This window comes from Eptesicus fuscus, chromosome 14 (assembly GCF_027574615.1).
Source record: "Eptesicus fuscus isolate TK198812 chromosome 14, DD_ASM_mEF_20220401, whole genome shotgun sequence".
NCBI classification, from domain to species: Eukaryota; Metazoa; Chordata; class Mammalia; order Chiroptera; family Vespertilionidae; genus Eptesicus; species Eptesicus fuscus.
In genome coordinates this window covers 67,950,209-67,970,573 of record NC_072486.1, presented here as the reverse complement: position 1 = coordinate 67,970,573, position 20,365 = coordinate 67,950,209, and the positions used below count along the sequence as shown (strand labels likewise).

The following is a 20,365-nucleotide window of genomic DNA, read 5'->3' as shown; positions in this document are numbered from 1 at the left end:
ACATCCTTAAGTGAGGATTTAAAAAATAATAATCATCAAGATTAATGAACCTGTAACCAGACTCATAAAAAAAAAAAAGAGGACCCAAATAAGTAAAATAAGAAATGAGAGAGGAAAAGTAACAACTGATGGCAAAGAAATACACAGGATTGTAAGAAAATACTATGAACTATATGCCAATAAATTGGACAACCTGGAAGAAATGGAAAAAAATTCCTAGAAACATATAATATTCCAAAACTAAATTAGGAAGAATTAAAAAAAACCTGAATAGACCATTTACAACTAATAAAATCAAAGCAGCAATCAAACACCTCCCAGCAAGCAAGAGTCCTGGAATGGATGGCTTCACAGGAGACTTTTACTAAAACATTCGAAGAAGAACTAATACATATCCTTCTCAAACGATTCCAAAAATTTTAAGAGCATGGAAGACTTACAAATTCTTTTTATGAAGCATTATCTAGTTCTAATACCAGATAAGGACACTACAAAGAAAGAAAATTATAGGCCAATATCCCTGATTAACACAAGTGTTAAAATCTTCAATAAAATATTAGTAAACCAGATTCAGCAATACATTAAAAGATCTACATCATGATCAAATGGGATTTATTCAGGGGATGCATGGTTGGTATAATATTTGCAAATCAATAAACATAATACATCACATATAACGAAGGATAAAAATCACATGATCAAATCAGTAGATGCAGAAAAAGCCTTTGATAAAGTCCAGAACCCATTTATGATAAAAACTCTCAACAAAATGAGACTAGAGGGATTACACCTCAATATAATAAAGGCTATATATGACAAATCTACAGCCACCATTATACTCAAAGGACAAAGACAAAAAGTGTTTCTTTTAAGATTAGGAATAAGACAGGGATGTCCATTTTCACCACTCTTATTCAACAGCAATCAGACAAAAAGAAGAAATAAAAGGAATCCAAATTGGAAAGGAGGAAGTAAAACTGTCAATATTCATGGAAGACATGATATTGTACTTAGAAAACCCTAAAGACTTCATCAAGAAACTACAAGATCTAATAAATGAATTTAGCAGGCTACTACATTAATATTCAGAAACCAGTGGCATTTTTATACACCAATAATAAACTATCAGAAAGAGAAATTAAGGAAACAATCCCATTTACTGTTGCAACAGCAATAAAAAAGTAGGGTACCTAGGAATAAATTTAACCAAGGAGGTAAAAGACATGTACTCAGAAAATTATAGGACATTGAAGAAAGAAATTGAGGAAGATACAAACAACTGGAAGCATATTCAGTGTTCATGGATTGGAAGAATTAACATCATTAGAATGTCCATACTACCAAAAGCAATCTATAGGTTCAATACAATTCCTATCAAGATACCAGTACCCTATTTCACAACTCTAGAAAAAATATTCCAAATATTGACATGGAACCAAAAAAAAAAAAAAGACCCTGAAGAGCCACAGCAATCTTGAGAAAGAAGAACAAAGTTGGAGGGATCACAATACCAGATGGATATCAAACTATACTACAAGGCTATTGTAATCATAAATGTTTGGTAGTGGCAAAAGCACAGGCATACAGACCAATGGAACAGAACAAAGAGCCCAGAAACCAACCCATGCCTTTATGGTCAATTAATATTTGACAAACGAGGCAAGAGCATACAATGAAGTAAAGACAGTCTCTTCAAAAAGTGGCGTTGGAGAAATTGGACAAAAAAAAAATTGCAAACAAAATAATGAAACTAGACCACCAACTTATACCATACATAAGAATAAACTCAAAATGGATAAAAGACTTACATCTCTCATAGCAATATTTTTGTCAATATGTCTCTGAGGGCAATAGAAACACAGGATAAACAAATAGGACTACACCAAGCTAAAAAGCTTTTGCACCACAAAGGAAACCATCAACAAAATGAAAGGACAACCTACTGAGTTGGAGAACATATTTGCCAATGATACATCTGATAAGGGGTTAATTTTCAAAACAAAGAACATATACAATTCCACATCAGGAAGACAAACAATCCAATTAAAAATTGGGCAAAAGACCTAAATAGATACTACTCCAAAGAGGACATACAGATGACCAATAGAAATATGAATAACATGCTCAACATCACTAATCAGAGAGATGCAAATTAAAACCACAATGAGATATCACCTCACACATGCCAGAATTGTTATCTTCAAAAAATCAACATGCAGCAGTGCTGGTGAGGATGTGCAGAAAAGGGAACTCTCGTGTCCTCTTGGTGTGAATATATACTGGTGCAGCTACTGTGGAAAACAGTATGGAGTTTCCTCAAAAAATTAAAAATGGAACTGTCTTTTGACCCAGCGATCACACTTCTGGAAATACATCCTAAGAATCCCAAAACATGAATTCAAGAGAATATATGCACTCCTATGTTCATAGCAGCATTATTTACAATAGCCAAGATGTGGAAACAGCCCATGTGCCCATTAGTAGATTAGTGGATAAAAAAGCTGTGGTACATTTACTCTATGGAATATGTGGAATCTAATGAGTGAAATAAACTAAAAAAATAGAAACAGAGGCATGGATACATGGAACAGAATGACAGCTGTCAGAGGGAAGGGAGTGGAGGACTGAATGAAACAAGATGAAGGGATTAGTCAAAGAACATATGCATAAAACACAGACAAAGACAACAGCGTGATGATGGCCAGAGGGGAAGGGGTCTGGGGCTAGGAGGAGGTGTCTAAAGGTGGGTATAATGGGGATAAAAAGAGACTTTGCCTGGGGTCTGGGCACATGATGCAGATGATGTTTTATGGAATTGTATGAAACCTGTGTGGTTTTGTGAACCAATTTCATCCCAAGAAATTTAATTAATAAAAATAAATAAATAAATAAAATGGAAAAAAAAATACTGTGAGTTCCATTCTTTCAAGCTCAATAATCCAATAAAAAATCAAATTGTACCAAATTAAAAAAAATTTAAAATTTTATGATTGTTAACCTTTCTTAACCATACATTTTAACAAAATATGCTCTTGAATTTGGAATTTATATTTCAGCTCTTACATATATTCAAACTAATTATTTCAAAATGAATGTAAATGACATTTTAATTAGTAATGTGTCTCCTGGCAATTAAGATTCTCTTTCAGCAATTAAAATGGCAAGGCATATTATTAAAGTCCCATGACTCTTCATACCTCTTCCTGACAATTACTATGAAAAACATTAAAGGCAAGATTGTAGCTATAATCCATTCACTGAATATTTGGTAGCAGGATAAACACTTTCTCCTCCTTGCCTAGTAAATTTTCATTTCATACATATTACCTATCAATCATTAATGTAATTAAATGTCACAAAGTTCAATTTTTCATTTTTATAACTTATTACAATCAATTGATTTTGTAGAAATATAAGTTGTAAGGATAACTTTAATTAAGAAATAATTTTTAACCCATTTATTTATGATATGATTTTAATGGTCAGAATATTAAATAAAAAGTGCTTGATTCTAGCAAAAAGTTCTAGTGCTGAAAATATCAGACATCTAAAATTACTGTAAATTGAATATATTAATATAACAAGAATATATGCACAAAAGTGTTTATACTGCTTATGGGGGTGTTAAAGAATAAAGGAAGCACTTTCATTTTTAACTTTTAAATATCTATTTTTTAAAAAGGATATTATGAAATTACTTTTATGTTCTTTGAATTATCACTGTAATAGAAAAACATCTCAACATTACATGGAATATATGACATATCAAAATACTATATCATAAATTTAAAACATACTCTATATTTGTAAATTGATTTGAATAACCTAGTTTATTAATAGTTAAAATGTATTGTGTTAACTATTTTCCTAATAAACAATAAGTAATTAATAACCCTCACAACAATCTTTTTTTTTTTTTTAATCCTCGCCAGAGGATATTTTTTCCATTGATTTTTAGAGAGAGTAGAAGTGGGGAAGGGGGAGAAGGAAACATGGGTGTGAGAGAGACACACTGATGGACTGACTCCTGCACGCGCCCCGACCAGGGCCTGAGATTGACCTGAAACCTAGGTATGTGTCCTTGACCGGGAACTGAACCCATGACCATTTGGTGTGCAGGTCAATACTCTACCACTGAGCCACACCAGCCAGGGCCCTCATTATCATTAGCATATTACACTTTGATTGGTTGAACGGCCGAACAGCTGACCGGACACTTAGCATATTAGGCTTTTATTATATAAAAGATGCATATATGAACCCAAAATTAAGAAATCAATATTTTAAACATTTTGCTGGTTTTCCTCTTAAGGCCTTCTTCTTTTTTAGCATCTTAAGGAGTTCTTGTTTTCTCCACTGTCTGATCATGCACTCAGTGGGAGGAGGTCCCAAATTGTCTCTCTGCAGCTCTATTTCCATGCTCTTTTGCATAGCTGATTACATTGTTTAAATTTTTCAGAGTAAGACAATTGCTTACCAGTATTTAGTATCTTTTTATTTTTTGACATCTTTATGAGCTCAGAATGCTCTGGTCCCTTATTGCATCTGCGCACTCTCCACCTCCACCTCCAAGTATGGCATCAGCTGACGTCAGTAACAATAAGGCTCCTGATTGGAGGAAGCCTGTTTGACAAGGTATGGGCAGCTGCACACCTGTGTGGTTCCCTCCTTGGCTGACTTTCATGTATAAGATGCCCCTTGATTTTTCAGTCCGACGATTTTAGAAAAAAATAGCATTGTATGCATAGAAAAATACAGTAATAAAGTTAGAGTCAGTATCCCTGCCTTCAGGAGACAACAACAGAGCTATAGATATAAGACACACACATCAGCCCTAACCGGTTTGGCTCAGTGGATAGAGGGTTGGCCTGAGGACTCAAGGGTCCCAGGTTCGATTCTGGTCAAGGGCATGTACCATGGTTGCGGGCACATACCCAGTAAGGTGTGTGCAGGAGGCAGCTGATAGATGTTTCTCTCTCATTGATGTTTCTAACTCTCTCTTCCTCTCTGTAAAAAAAACAATAAAATATATTTTTTTAAAAAGACACACACATCAGAAAACAGAAGTATCAAAAGAAGACAGTACCTGAAGAACATTATGTTAAGTGAAATAAGCAAGTCAGAGAAAGACAAGTGCCATATGACTTCACTCATATATTGAATTTAATGAACAAACTGAACTACCAAGCAAAAAAGAGACACTCATAGCCAGAGAAGAGGCAGCCAGCTCTGGTTGGGGGATGTGCTGGGGTATGTGAAAAGACTGAGTGAAAAAAAGAACAAACTTATGGACATGGACAACAGTGTGGTGACTTCCAGGGTAGAGAGGAGGGGAGAGGTGGAAAAGGGTGTGGGGGATAAATGGTGATGGAAATTTAAAAAAAAATGTGCTTTTCCTCTCTGAATTGAATATTAATATACCATCCTTAAGGCTATAAATGATTCCAGGATAAATTATTAGAAATTTTAGTACTTTAAAAACCCTTTGCTCTTTCTGTTCATGTCATTGACACTGGAATTAATTAAAATTAGTGAAAATTGTGATTGATTCTTTTTATAATCAGGACGAACATTCATCCAGCTAAAATTCATTTGCTACCATCCCCATTATCATAAACTTACAATGATTCCCACTCGTTTCAAATATAATCTGGATATGGAACTGTGGCTGATTGTTATATTCTGTTATCCGTGCCCCGTTCTGCTAAACTCTAGCTATGATCATAAGAGAGAGGATCAGGAAATAGTCCTTATGACAGTAGGTTATCATTTATGAAAAGAATGCCAGAATTAAATGCATTGTTAGACATTGGGACTACTTCTGGAGAAATGTAATAGTTTCTGTATTTTCAGACACTAGTCTACCCGCCAGTACTTTGCACTAACACCCTTTTTTCCTTGTGGACCCCTGTCAGATCCCTCCATGCTATCTTACGCCTCCTTCTGTCAGGGCTTTCAAATGAGGTGGGCTTGGCTGCCACTTGTGTTGATCAGGTTCTTCTGCTCCTGCTGCCCTTCTCTATTGCTATGCTTCATGCTCTTTTCTAATTTATGTAATCCTCAGCCTCCTACATTTCTTCCTCATTTTGACCCACAGCCATGCTCTGACCCTCTGAAATCTTTACAAACCCTAGAGCAGTCAGCCCATCCTTTTGCTTACTCCAACTTCTCTCTCACTTATAGGTCCACAACTTGACCTATCTCTCTGAGCAAGGCGCTGGTTCCTTTTAAATGAGACAAGTACCAGACGATTTCACTCATATGTGGAATCGAATGAATAAAATGAACTAACAAGCAAAATAGAGACAGATTCTTAGAGAGCAGGCTAACTGCTGTGGGGGGAGGGGCAGAGGCACTGGGTTATGGGGAGGATTGAGCCAAAAAGAAAATAAAGAGAGAAAGAACTTATGGACCCGGACAACAGTGTGGTGATAGCTGGGGGGAAGCAGGGAGGGGAGGTGGAGGAGGGTTTGGGATGATAAATGGTGATGGATGGAGACTTGACTTGGGGTGGTGAACACACAATACAGTGTACAGATGATGTGTTGTAGAACTGTGCACCTGAAACCTGTATAATTTTGTTAATCAGTGTCACCCCAATAAATTCAATAAAAAAGAAAAAAAATTTCTCTTCTTTCTGCTTTGTCAGTTGTTGGAAAGAACATTTTCATGAAGTGTTTTGTGCCTATCTAAATGGAGTAAAGTGTTCATCCACTAGAACTGACAGAACAAATTCTGAAATAAATATGACTATTACAAAGCAGCAATCACCACAGGAGAAAGTAATTACTTTTGATTCCACAAAAATTGTATGTACAAAGCTAAATCTAGTTTTCTTTTTTGCCTTTAATAAGTATTGGTTACATATTAGTAAAACATCATTCTTATAAACAAACCCTGAGATATACTTTTACCCACAGGAAAAGTTGCTAAAACTTCCTCCTACCTTTCAATCACATATTACAGGAGTGGTTTAAATGTAAACGTTGACATAATAGATAATATTAGACGTTTACTTTCTCTATCATATTTAGGCAAAAAGTCATTAAAAAAGGAAGCCTCACTATAGAAAATAACAACTTTAAATTTAAAGTTTTTAGACAAGGATACATTTTTTCCATAGTATTGTCTTTAGATTTCTAGTAATATAGAAAATTTTAGAATAATGAAACACTGTCATACATTTGGGGGCAATGAAATTTTGAAGCATACTCCAACAAACTATCATTCCAATATCACCAATTAGATAATGACCTAACTTGAGGCTTCTAGCCAAACAATCAATCCAACACTTATTTCAAATATTTAAAAACTGTGACATAAGTTCTGTTTTTTCTTTATAAAAGAAAACATTTATTCATTCGTTCATTCAACCAATATTTATTGAGCTTCCACTAAGTGGTAGGCAATTTTCTAAAAAGTGGGTTTAAAAAGAGCAGTGAAAAGACAAGGTTCCTATCCTCTTGAAGTTAGATTTGGTTGGAGACCTAGTCACCAGCAAGTCACCTAAATGGAGACACTATTTTAGTTGGTGGAACAGTCAATAAGCAATAGCCAATCAATGTATTATCAGCTACTCATAAGAGCTTAGAAAGAATGAAGCAGGTTAAAAAGAACGCTGGCAGTAAGGAGAGAGAGGCATGACTCTATGGAGCGTGGTCAGGATGGGCCGCTCTGTAGGATGACATGTGATCAGGACCTGACAGAGTGAGGGGAGTGGGTGTGGGGAAGAGCATTCTCTAACAGTGTCGGCAACTGCCAAGGTCCTGTCCTCGGAACCAGCTGGGAATGTCCAAGCAGCAGCTTCATAACCCTCATCTCAACCACACCAACCTCTCCCAGTGATTATTTTCATAAAACATTAACATATATAATTAGGCTAATTATTCAATTACATGAATGTCTTGGGTGCTATGGTAACAACAAAATAACTGTCTTTGAGCTAGTTAGTATTAAGTAAGCTTATCAATCCTACCTTAAATTAAACATGTGTAAGCTATAATTAAAACACACAAAAAGAGCTAATATGAAGTTAAAACTAATGTATTTGGAATGTAAAAATTATTAAGACCAACAATTTACCAAAAAGTGGACAAATTTTAATACTAGCAAAACCTAATAGATTGTTTAGAGCTATGTAGGGTCAAGTACTATTTGTCTAATGATGCAGGTAAGAAAATTAAAAGTAAAACTAGCAATTGCACTAAACATACCAAAGACACTACTAGTTATCCTACCTAATAAAATAGTAATATGCAAATTGACCGCACCTTTGCTACACCCAAGCCATGCCCACCAGCCAAAACCACGCCCACCAGCCAATCAGGGCGAGTATGCAAATTACCCAACAAAGATGGCGGTTAATTTGCATATGCTCAGGGAGGGAGGAGTGAAGACTGAAGACAACTTAGAAGGAAGAGGGAGGCAAAGCGGAAAGCAAGGTGGCTGCCAGAGGGAAAGCCCGGGCGGGGCTGGATGGGGTGGAGCAGGGCGGAGCGGGGCGGGCGGCAGCAGCATTCAGGTGCAGGCGTGGCAGCCGCAACCATGGTGGCAGTGGCAGCGCACACGGCCGCAGCGGCTGCTTGCAGGATTCTTTCTGCAAATGGGCTACTAGTTTAAAATATTCTTTGAAAGCATTTGCCTTTTCTTTCTTTCTTTCATGTCAGAGAGGGAAAGGGAGAGAGAGAGAGAGATAGAAACATCAATAATGGGAGAGAATCATTGATCAGCTGCCTCCTGCATGCAACAAGGGCATGTGCCCTGACTGAGAATTGAACCGTGACTTCTTGGTTCATGGGTCTACACTCAACCACTGAGCCACACCGGCCAAGCAGCATTTGCCATTTTTAATATGTTATACTGAATTGGGCTGAAATAAAGGGAGAAGTTCTATCTTATTCTTCTCACTTGATATGAAATATCCTCCTTTTATAGAATGTGAACTTATTTTATCAGATACATCAGTCAAGTCAGCTCTTCAGGCACAGTAGAGAGCTCTTATGTAATAATAGTGAGCCGGTGCACAAAATTCATACACATTAAAAGGGAATTAGAGGAAATATTTTAATATTGCTATTTGCCCTTTCTCTATAATGGAAGTGTCAGAGATTAAAGAAAATTAGTAAAATGTATATGAAAATCTCCCTCCTGTCAGAGTCTGGGGTGAGCCACGGGACCCAGAGTCAAGTTCCTGCCCACCCGCTCATGCCTCAAAATCACATGAGACCCAGACCAGACCGGCCCCACCCGTCAAGCCCTGCAGGGCGGGGGGTGCAGCCTCAGGTCCCCTGGCCCAGCCTCAAGCCGCCCAGCCCCAGCCCCAGCACCGGGGCGGAGGGCGCGGCCTTCGGTCCTCTGGTGTGGCCTCTGGTCCCCCCGCCTGGCCTCAGGTCCCCCAGCCCTGGCGCAAGGGCGTGAGGGCATGAGGGTGTAAGGGCATGATGACCATTTGCATATTAGCTCTTTATTATATAAGATTTCTATTTTTCTAACTTTGGACATAGGGAAGACAAAAGAAAGCTAGCAGCAAAACATACACAGGCACACAGAGTGAAACAAAATACCACTGCCAACGCCTACACTCACAATAGCTGTGAAATAAAAATGTAAATAAAAGCCGACAATTAAGCAGAAGGCCCTAATGAGGGATATAATTCTCATACTCTCCAGGAATTACTGAGGACTTACACACTTCTATTTCTCCATCTAACTCTGAACATTTTCTTCTGAATAAAATCAAATGACATGGTTAAAACCAGGTTTTATTATAGCTCATGGGAATATGTTTATTTTAATAACAACTGTCACTAGTTAATTGAGCACTTATTATGTAACAAGCACAGAGCTATGTGCTTTATGAGTATATCTAATTTCATGCGCAGGGCAACCTAACTTAATGGTTTTGGAAAGTGAGGCTATGTATGAGGAGTTAAATAGCTTGACCGATCTTGCATAAAAATGACAGGGCTAGAATTTGAACCCAGGTCTGTCTAACTGCAAAGCCTATATTCTTAACCACATTGTATCTTGCTTCCTGGTTATGAAGATATCCTTAAAGAGAATAAGCTGGCTTGAAAGTAATTTATTTTTTTTCATCCTGCCCAAGAATATGAACATGTCCACCTTACTTTCCTTTAGAGAGTTTTAATTTTAGGTTTAAAATAAAGAATAAAAAAAAATAGACTTCAGAGCTGAGAGAAACCTAAGGAAAGATGAAGAAACGAAGGAGGTACGTGGCTACAGACCCAGAGCAGCGACGTGCCTGCAGAACTGGCTACAGCCCAGGTCTCCCAGTCTCGTGGATGCTTGAGAAGGAGAGATAAAGGGATCAGACATCAGGGGATGTGTGTGCTCTATTATTATTAACGTGGTTTTTGCTCTGTTTCACAGAATAAATGTTTATTTTTCCTTCTTTGACTAGTGTCTCAACTCAAAGGTATAACTTTTGTAGGGTTTTATCAATGGCTAAAACATACTGCATATTACTGTGAGAATCTAGCCAGGGTTTGAAGGCAGGAAGTCTGGCCTCAGAGCTCAAGTTTCTACACCGTGCTGCTCCTTTAAAGACTGGGTGGACAAGAATCTTTCTTCAAGGCTCACCTTAAGGAATCCTCTCAAATGAATTTCCCTAATAATCAGATTTTGGGTAAAAAAAAAATTAGCTATTTTTTACTTTAAAAAACCTATTTGCTTCTTTACATTTTAGTGTGATAACTGCATTCTTCATAAAAGTACTATAACTACATCAGAAAATCTGGAAACTAGAAAACTTTACCCATAGTTGCATTATTCTATGTAGCATGTTTAGTATACTTATTTCTTCTGCATTTTTATATGCATTTTTTAATACTATCAGAGGATAAACAATTCTATGTGTATTTTTCAAATTAATGTTACATAAAGCTTATTGCTTCAGTCAGTCTTCATACTTCCTTTTCTTGCCTGGAGAAAATTTGAATAAATCCTGTCATCTCTCTCCATGTCGCCCCCACTTCTCCCAAAACTCTGAACATGTATATCTGTAGGAAATGCCGTGGAAGGGTGTGTGTGTGTGTGTGTGTGTGTGTGTGTGTGTGTGTGTGTGAGGCTAAGGGAGGAAATTATTTGCAAGTCATGAATTCCCAGGGGGCTTAGGAGCCATTCACATTTTTCTAGTCTAATGTCTCCTTTAGCAACTAATGAAATTGAGGCCAAGAAAGATGCAGTGACTTACCAAGGTAATGAAAAAAACTGAGACCTAAATACAAGTGTCTTGGCTCTTAAATAGTGCTTATTCAACATAACTATTACTGCACAGTCTCCACCTGGGCTGTTCGGACTGTAGGCAATACAATCCTTAATGGCCATTTGTAAGCTTTCCACCACAGGAGAACAAAGGACCAGGAAAAATTCGCTGAACCTCAGGAGTCAGACCATATAGAGAAGAGAAACTGTCCTGAAGGCACGTGATCGCCCACCTGCATTCCACGCCCACCAGGGCAGCCCCCAGACCCACTGCTGACAAGAGTTTCAGGCCAGTGATTCCACATGAGGATGAAACTCCAGCGCCTGGGTGTTGCCATCATCTACCCAATGGCCCCTTGGCTCAGTGCTGTGCAGCCCTTCCATTTGGATATCCCATCTCCCATCCCCTTTCCTTAAATAAATTCCATTTTTCTTTATCACCATCTGAGATGGCTCTTTAGCCTGCCCATATGCACCATGTTCACCTTTCACTTCTTACACTCTCACAACATCTCTTGGCCTGGCTCCTTTAGGCTAAGACCAAACATGGGCCACAATTCAGCTACATGTATCCGAGGAATGAATGAAGAATCAACATCTTTAAATAATGTCCAATTTTTCTTGACCTCCCAAAGTGCTCGAGCATTCAACAAGCCCAAGATTCATGCTTGTTAATTCAGTGTTAATATTTTAAAACTTCTGGATGTGTGCAAAAGAATAAAAAGTATCACTGTGTCAGTACATACTACAAAAATTTTATAGTAAGGCATGGATTAAGAAAATGAAACTATTCTATAATTGTATACATAAAGTCATTATAGAATTGTACAATGTTCCTGAATAGTTTTCACAATTTTTTAAAAAAAGTATCCCAACTTAATTAAGATAAGCTATGATATGGTCTGTGGTTTCTGAAAGAAAATAAGGAAAAAAGGACCTCATATTCCCTCTTTAATTTTTTTGTCCCAAAGTGCCTTTGTTTAAGATGCTCAGATGTGGCATTTAAGGGTGTCTAAAACCAAAAGAAAGCAGTTATTTGAGGCATGAAAAGTAAAGAAGAAAATAATGTATATTAAGATGTTACTCCCCTGGAGAAAATCTTGAGAGTAAAAGAGTGCTGAATGGAAAGCCACATTTCAAGTTAACATTAAGGGATAATTTATTACGGGAACAATCAGAGAAGTTCTGCAAAGGAATAAAGTTTGAAAATGTTTCTATCATTATCACATAATTTATTAATCGCTAGTAAATTAAAATGAAAAACAGAGTTCTTAATGACTTAAGTCAGCATACAGAAAATGACCTAAATATGAAGGTATTTGGAAAAAGGAAGTTTGCTTTTTGACTTCCTCTTTTTATCATTCTACAATGACTATATCTATGTTTATCAAGTACCACAGACGGACTTCTCTTCTGAAGAGAAGTTGTATTTGGAAAAAAGAATCAATTATGTATAAAGAACCTAGCAAACACTTTGTCAGAAGTCTTGGCAAGGCAATAAGAAGTGGGATTTCTATGAAAACACGGTAAGCCAAAATGAGGGAAATTCAAATTGGGAATGCAAACTGGGAGCTAAACATAGGTTCAGGTGAAGGACTGATGCCAATACATGGTTATTTCAGAGAAGAACGTGTGGGGAAGTCATTCTAAAAGGTTGATTCAAAATGAGGAAACCATTTTTCCTAGAAAAAAAAGCAGATTTGTCCTTTCTGTAAGGCCTGGACCCTCCAGGCAAATGCCACCCTGAAAAAAAATAAGATTTTCCTTCCCTCGGTCATCAGACTGTCCTTTAAATGAGTTGCAGATCAGAAACCTTAAATCAGAAATAAAACACTGCAACTTTATTAGCGTGCAGTGATTTCACTTTATGAGCAAATGCCTTGTCTGAATTTTAAGTCTGTGACTAAAAGTGTCCCTGGGCATGACAGCCCAGCCGGAAACGCCTGGCTGGCCCTCGCTCTGGGAGAGCAGGACAAAGAAATGCAGCCCGCTTGGTGCTTGCCCAGTTCTCCCTGCTGGGAGCTGAACTGCTGTCCCTGCCTTACAGCAAGAGGAGGGCCCAAAGCCTTTAATACCCTTGTGCTGTAAATTAAATGGAGACTTCATATATGACAATTTCAAAGTATTTCAATACTTCTATTAATTTAACATGTTTATGGATCTACATTTAAAAAAAGGAAATTTATATGACAGTGATAAAACTACAATTTTATCTTACCAATTCTTCACTGCATAACTATTCTATAGTTATACAGTCATGAAGTTTCATTCATTTTCAATTGTAAGATAACCAGTTGCTTGCAGATTTCTGATCGGTCCTGGTCAAAATGTGTCCACATATTTGTGATGGCCAAGTTAATTTTCTCCCTCCTTTTCAATTGCAGATGTAATCATTCTAACAGTCACATTTGTTTTATTACTTCCACTGTATTTTGCCTTTCTTTTGGTTTAGAAAATATCATTTAAATTGGAAAATGTTAATAAATAAAAACTGGGAGAGTATTTCTGAGATTTAAGTTAATACTGTTACTTAGCCACTAGGCTATGCTAAAGGATAGCCCATTTGTTCAAGAACACGGCTGTCTTCCAGCTACCTAAGAAGGCAGGCAAATTAATTCAAAAGCTGGATATGAATTATTTAACCATTCAAAATCTAGCTGGTAATTCATTTAACAGATTTATGTGAGTTAGTTTATATAATTACTTTATATGACATACTCCAAAAGAATAAATGAACCCTTTTTTAAATTTGTTTTACCAAATATGTCTTGTGGTAATGTCTAATTAGATTTTAAAATAATGAAATTGTAATTATGCTTATTTTATCCAAATTAAATATCTATTTTCATTTGCATATAGTTAATTCTATTTTTATAAACTATAATGTACACAGTCATGGACTTATTAGTTATCAGAAACATGAGATTTAAACCAGATATATATTTTTTATGCTTCAAAAAAAGGTCATGTTAAAATGTAAACAGCTGAGAGCCAAACACCATTTATTTCACTTATCTTAGGCATTTTTCACATTAAAATTATACTCTATTCTGTATAAATTATGCTTAGAACCCTTTCAGTTTCAGCTTACTCCCATTCTCACTACTTTTCCCTGAAAACTCTACAGAGCACACTGCTTTCATGTTCATCATCATTATTCACATCTGTCCTTGATCTCACACTGTGGAGGCACTAGGGCTCAGACAGATCTGAGAAACTCACAGTCTACCTGGGAACACATATACAAATATAGGTAACACTGATAAAAACACTTATTTAGGGACAAAACAGGGGCCACATGGGATAAATGAGTAAAACATAGAATAAGTGTTAAAACCATTCACATGAGAAAGATATACTTGTGCCCACCTTATTAAAACAGAAAATAGGTTTCATGACTAAAGCCCAAAAGGATTTCAAAGACTACTTCTGTAAATGCTCTGAAGATAAAGGCCCATAACCTTCCTATTTAATCTACTTGATAACTCTATCTGTAAGAGTTTGCCATATTTTAAAGATATATTAATTTTAACTTGAGTTGTCTCTTTTTCAATTATTCATTATGCATCTGTTAATTATTCATTATAAGATGAATTATTGACAGAATACAATTCAGTCTGAAAGCAAAGTGCTATTAATCTACTATGTACTCCTATTCAATTATTGCTTTGGCATGTGATAGAGCACTTGGGGAAAAAAGATTATAGTTAAGTTTCCCTTCTTAAATGTAATTAAGTTCAGTAAAATCTATCTATGAAGCACCTCAGAAAATATGAATACAGTTATATGTAGGTCAAGTTATGTTTTCTCATATACAGCTGTACGCCAGGGTGATATTACAAATATTTAAAACTTACCACACAGGCACTGAGAGACCTGAACTGGTGGTGAAGCACTGTACTGTCCCCGCCCACAGGGATAAATGCTATTACAGCAATGCTGGAAGCTTTCAATTTGGTTGATCGTTATCATTATGCCCAAACACCGGTATTAAATAATTTGTGAATGACCATTACAAACTATAATTAAGAATATTAAGAAAATTATAATATTCTTAATTATGCTACATCACTTTAGAGAAGTAGTAAAACTCCCTAATCTCAAATTTGCACCCAACTTGTCATTATCATCCGCAACTCCCGCCCATGTACATGCTCTGTCATGTGACATTATGACCCACAACTCCTGCCCATATACATGCTCTGTCATGTGACTGGAATGCCCTTCCTCCCCACTGCTCACCTGCTGAATTAACAGGTCAGAGTTCATCTCAAAGGCCAGCTGTCTTATGAGGTTTTCAGGACTAACTGCAGCTGGAACCACGCGGATGTCTCCCAGTTCTCAGTCCTCCCTTACAGCACTTAGGACTCAGTGTTAGAATTATTTGTAGACGAGCTTGAATCCCTGACGAGCCAGTTCTTGTAGGCCTCGCTCGGTATCTCACTGAGGTCTGCTCTGGTTTCAACAGAGTAAGTGCTCAAGACACACTGCTGCATCCATCACTGGTGAGCAGGCAGATGGGTGAGTGAAAGAATTCTAAACATTAAATCCCAGGAATTACAACTGCACTATGAGCTGAGCTGCAGTCTTTACTTTGCATTATACATTAAAGAGGCCATAATGTGAGCTACCCAGATTACTGTTGCCCTCTGTGAGGTTAGTTCTGATGCTACATACATTGCCCACCCATTTAAGAAAAACGGTCACATTCTTTCCTAATGGCTAACACCACTATGTTGGGATTTGGTTGTAGTGAGTCCTGAAGTGTTAACCTGAGAAAGATCTGGGTTTTTTAAAAACCCGTTTTATTGTACTCATGCGTTCAGCCCTGTTACCTCACCAGCAACAAGGGAAAGCGAGCCCTGGCTGAGATGACTGCCCCATGGCAGCCCCCGCACTTCTGTTTCCTCCATGGATTTAGTTTTTCAAGACCATGTTGGATCTCACCCATCAAAATGTATACAGGCTCCTGAGTTATACCTGAACCACATTTTCGATTTAATATATTCATGTAAGTTTACTCCTGGGGACCTGAATGTGAAGCTTGACTCAACTAGTATTGTATGTTGAGAAATATTACTTAGACATTATCTCCATATATCACTGTTCTTTATCAATATAAGTGATGTGTAATACCAATGCAATCAAGTGCCAATATTATGTTAGCAATGCGAACAGTTGTATTGACTAAATGACCATATATACTTGGCTCTGAAGATGTTAAAAAATTAAGTTAACCTATGTATGTCATTGGTGGAGGGTGGGGGGGGAGAAATCCATTTAAAAGCCTGATATCCTGGCTCTCTCAGTAAATTGTCAAAAGTGATACACTGAAATGAAATCCAATAGTTCAACAGAAAAAAATCAAGTATACACTCACCCACTATGTTTCATATGTGGCGGTTTATCCATTCGCACTGCCAATTTGATTTTTAAGTCAGAATCCTGGCTATTTTTTGGAACTATCATTCGGTGCAACTCAGCTGACTTGGAGCTATTGGAAGTTGGGTACAATATCACCTGTAGGGGACAAAAAAGAAAACATTTAAGTGCATCATACAAAGTGTCTAAGGGTTGGAACTGAAGTCTTTTCTGTACGTTTTCCTGTTTGAAAAGCAGGTGCCATGCCCAAACCTGCCTAATCCACCATTTCACTCCCACCATAGCAGACAGGTTCAACACAGACTCATTCATCTTTTCGACAAATATGTGCTTTCATATTATCACATAAGTTTCCTTCTTGTCCTGGCCAGGTGGCTCAATTGGTTGGAGCGTCATCCCCTACACCAAAAGGTTGCTGGTTCAAATCCTGGTTAGGGCACATTACTAGGTTGTGAGTTCCATCCCAGGTTGGGGTGCATACGGGAGATGGTCAATTGATGTTTTCCTCTCTCATATTGGTGTGTCTCTCTATCTCTCCACCCTTCATCTCTCTCTAAAAATCAATAAAAGCATATCCTCAGGTGAGGATTAAAAAAAACAAAAAACCCAAAACACAAGTTTTCTTCCTGTATCACTTCATAATGAATTATTAGCACCATGACAACAGTTGAGTTGACAGTTGAAAAATACTTAATAGACACCTATAATTTCATGAACACTCTAAATTCCTCAGGGCTAAGAAGTTCAGAAAGAAATATGCTTTGAAATTACAGGTAGCATGCTTAAAAAGAAAAACCAATTATTTTAAGCAGCAAAAATACTCCTCGTGTTTCAATATTTTCACTGTGAAACAGTATTAAAGAAAATCAACTCAATTAGAAGTAGAAGAGACTGAGCATAGCACATTTTCTGCTCTAGATCAGTATCAAAGAGGAATATTCCCCCCTGACAACATGTTTTCAAAACTATAAAGATGATGTTATAATGACTAAAACAAAGTAATTATTTTTGATAAAACTGCCAAATTACCAAGTGATTACTTCACAACACCACGGGTCCACAAAGCCACCCCAAGAAGGAAAAGCTTCCTCTTCAGCTGTGAGGTGCCGAACAGTTCAACAATGCCTTTTCCCCTTTTACGTCAGTCATGACACCATTTAGACACAGCCAACACCCAAGCCTTCAGGGGTATTTTAAAATGGGAACACTAACTTCTGAGAGAAAAAAATAATGACACGACACGCAGTGCACTGTATTTTAAATAATTCTTACTTTCAACCAAGGGGAAAAGTAAATAAGCCTGAACGTTCTATGTAGATGGAAGAATTCTAACATGCTCAGGTATGGTACTATGGTGCTAAAGCACAACCGGACAGCTGAATTTGACGTGCTCTGCAAAAAAAAAAAAAAAAAAAAATCTTCATTTTTATGTATAAGTGGAATATTCACTGAGAAATATTCAAGCGAGGCTCTTTTTCTCTCTAGGAAAGGCAACACAGTCCAAAAAGCTTCTCAAACTATTCTCAACTTCCAAGTTGTTAAATGTACCTACTATTTTGAGACTTTTCTTAAGCCTGTTCTAAAAGCCACAGCTAAATTGAATCCAGCATATTTGTACCCTTGAGCATATAAAGGCACATCCAAGAACAGATTAAATGGCAATTGTGATGTTTTGAAAAATTATGATCACATTCTAGAATAAGTTCTTTTTTTTTTTTACTGCTAAAATATCCGATGTAATATTTTACAGATTCCTTCTTAAATAACTGCAAATGAAAGTAAGTTGAAACTTTTTAGCTCAAACCAGTAGACAAAGGGATATCATTATCAGTTTAGAAGATGAGTCCTAAAAAGAATCAAAGAATAAGGTCTAGATATCTTCTGGAGCTATCGCTGCTACTTGCCCCAGCCATTCCAGAAAGCTTCCTCCCTTCCCCTCCCCTCCTCTCCCTTCTTTTCCCCTCCCGCCCCTCCTCTCCCTCCCTCCTTTCTTTCTTTCTTTCTTTCTTTCTTTCAAAGTATTTTGACATGAGACTTTATTCTTTTGTAATTCTCCTTTCTATGTTTATACAAAAGTTGGTATGGTTCCAAACTCTAAAAGTCTTTTACAGGAAGGGAATATTTAAATTAAAACTTCTGACAATTTCTCATCCTCTAAATGCCAATGATGGGTTAACTAAACAAGGTCCCAAAATAACTAATTGCAGCTGAACTGCTAATGAAGGATCATCCCAGGATTGAATGCCATCATTTCTGCCACATTTCAGCTCTCTGATGGGTAATGAAGTCAGTGGAAGGATTTGCTATTTATCTCTGTTCAAATAAACAAACATTTGAGTGCTCACCATGTGAAGACACACAAAGATGAAAAAATATAAATGGCTCAGTCCCTCAAAGAGCTCACATACCCTTCTCACCAGATCTAAGAGCTTAGGTAATATCTGGTAATATCACTTCCTCCTATTGCCCTTCTGTCCCTAGGGGTTATAGCCGTTTTCTGATTTCATTAGTGTCTGAGTTTATTCACCATCATTTGTTTGCCTTCTCTGTTCTATCAACTGTGTAGCTAATTCCTGTGTTAAATTTTCTCCATTGGAAAGACCTGGAATTGTCTTGTTTTTTTCTGGACAGTCTCTGACTGATAAAGTTATAAACACTGGCACATGTAACAAACAGAGGTTCACAGATACGAATTATTCCTGCATATCACAGATCTATCATTGCTAGTGTTTCTAAATCCACTGTTTCAAAAGAACTGTCCTGGCAAATAAACCCCAAACGTAGCCTTAAATATGTCCTGTAAACTAGCTTTCAGGTTCCCAAATGGCACAAGCAGAAAGTGGTCATAGCCCTTTACATGATGTAGCCATGGATGATAACCGGTCAAGGAAGAAGCTCTCGTTGTAGGTAGCCCAAAGGGTCAAGGAGAACAAAGGACAAAGGAGTTCCTTAATCAAGTGAACATGACACTGCCAGGGTGTCTTCACAGTGCCTGCCACGACAGGCTTCCACTGTTGTCACCGACAGTTATCCCTCTGTACTTTCCACTCCACCATTACTCAAACGGGAGCCTTAATTGTCACTCTCTGCCCCGGCCTCACTGCGGTGTATTGGATTTGTGCTAGAACAGGCGGGGAGGGGAGGTGGAGCCGTCAGGGGCTAACTTGAACTTCAGTGCATAGGTCACGAGGCTGCAAAGAGCCCACAGCTGGACCCGAGGGAGATGTTGGACTTTGGACTGGATGTAAGGACAGGATGAGACTTTGGGTTGTTTCCCTGGAGTTGAAGCAAACATATGTGTAGGAGAAAGGGTAACCCAGTCGTTATCCTTGGCTACAGGGGTGAACTATGGCAGGTCATCTAACTGGCTACCGGGACTCACGCTTCCACTAGTGTAGAACTGCTGCTGGGAAGCACAGAGCCAGCCAAGGACCGTATTCTCCAGCTCCCCTTGCATCTAAGTAGGGACATGGTTCTAGCTAACGGAATCTGAGGAGAACTGGTAAGTGTCCCTCTGGGGAAAGATGATTTAGATATAGACATGCCTTCTTCATCCTTCTTTACTAAACTGCTCGCCAAATGCAGAGGACTCCAACGCTCTAGGAAATGAGAGAGCCATAAAATGGAAAAGCAGAGCCCCGGGTCACCCACCATGTGAAGGAAATCTACCCATCTGGCAGGAACACCCACACTAATCTGTTACATAGGTGCTACTGTTTTAAATGACTGAAATGACGCCATTTGTTTGTTACAGCATTTG

General features: G+C 37.7%; 1 protein-coding gene and 1 pseudogene across 1 annotated transcript in view; both read right to left on the bottom strand.

Moving 5' to 3' along the window:
- The window catches only part of LOC103302626 (60S ribosomal protein L7-like), a 31,912-nt pseudogene extending 15,698 nt beyond the window's left edge, over positions 1-16,214 (bottom strand).
- CADPS2 (calcium dependent secretion activator 2) overlaps positions 1-20,365 on the bottom strand; it is a 486,663-nt gene that overhangs the window by 204,948 nt on the left and 261,350 nt on the right. The window contains exon 8 of the mRNA XM_054725984.1: positions 16,604-16,743. Coding sequence (XP_054581959.1) covers positions 16,604-16,743 — 140 coding nt within the window. The remainder of the gene's footprint in view (positions 1-16,603; positions 16,744-20,365) is intronic.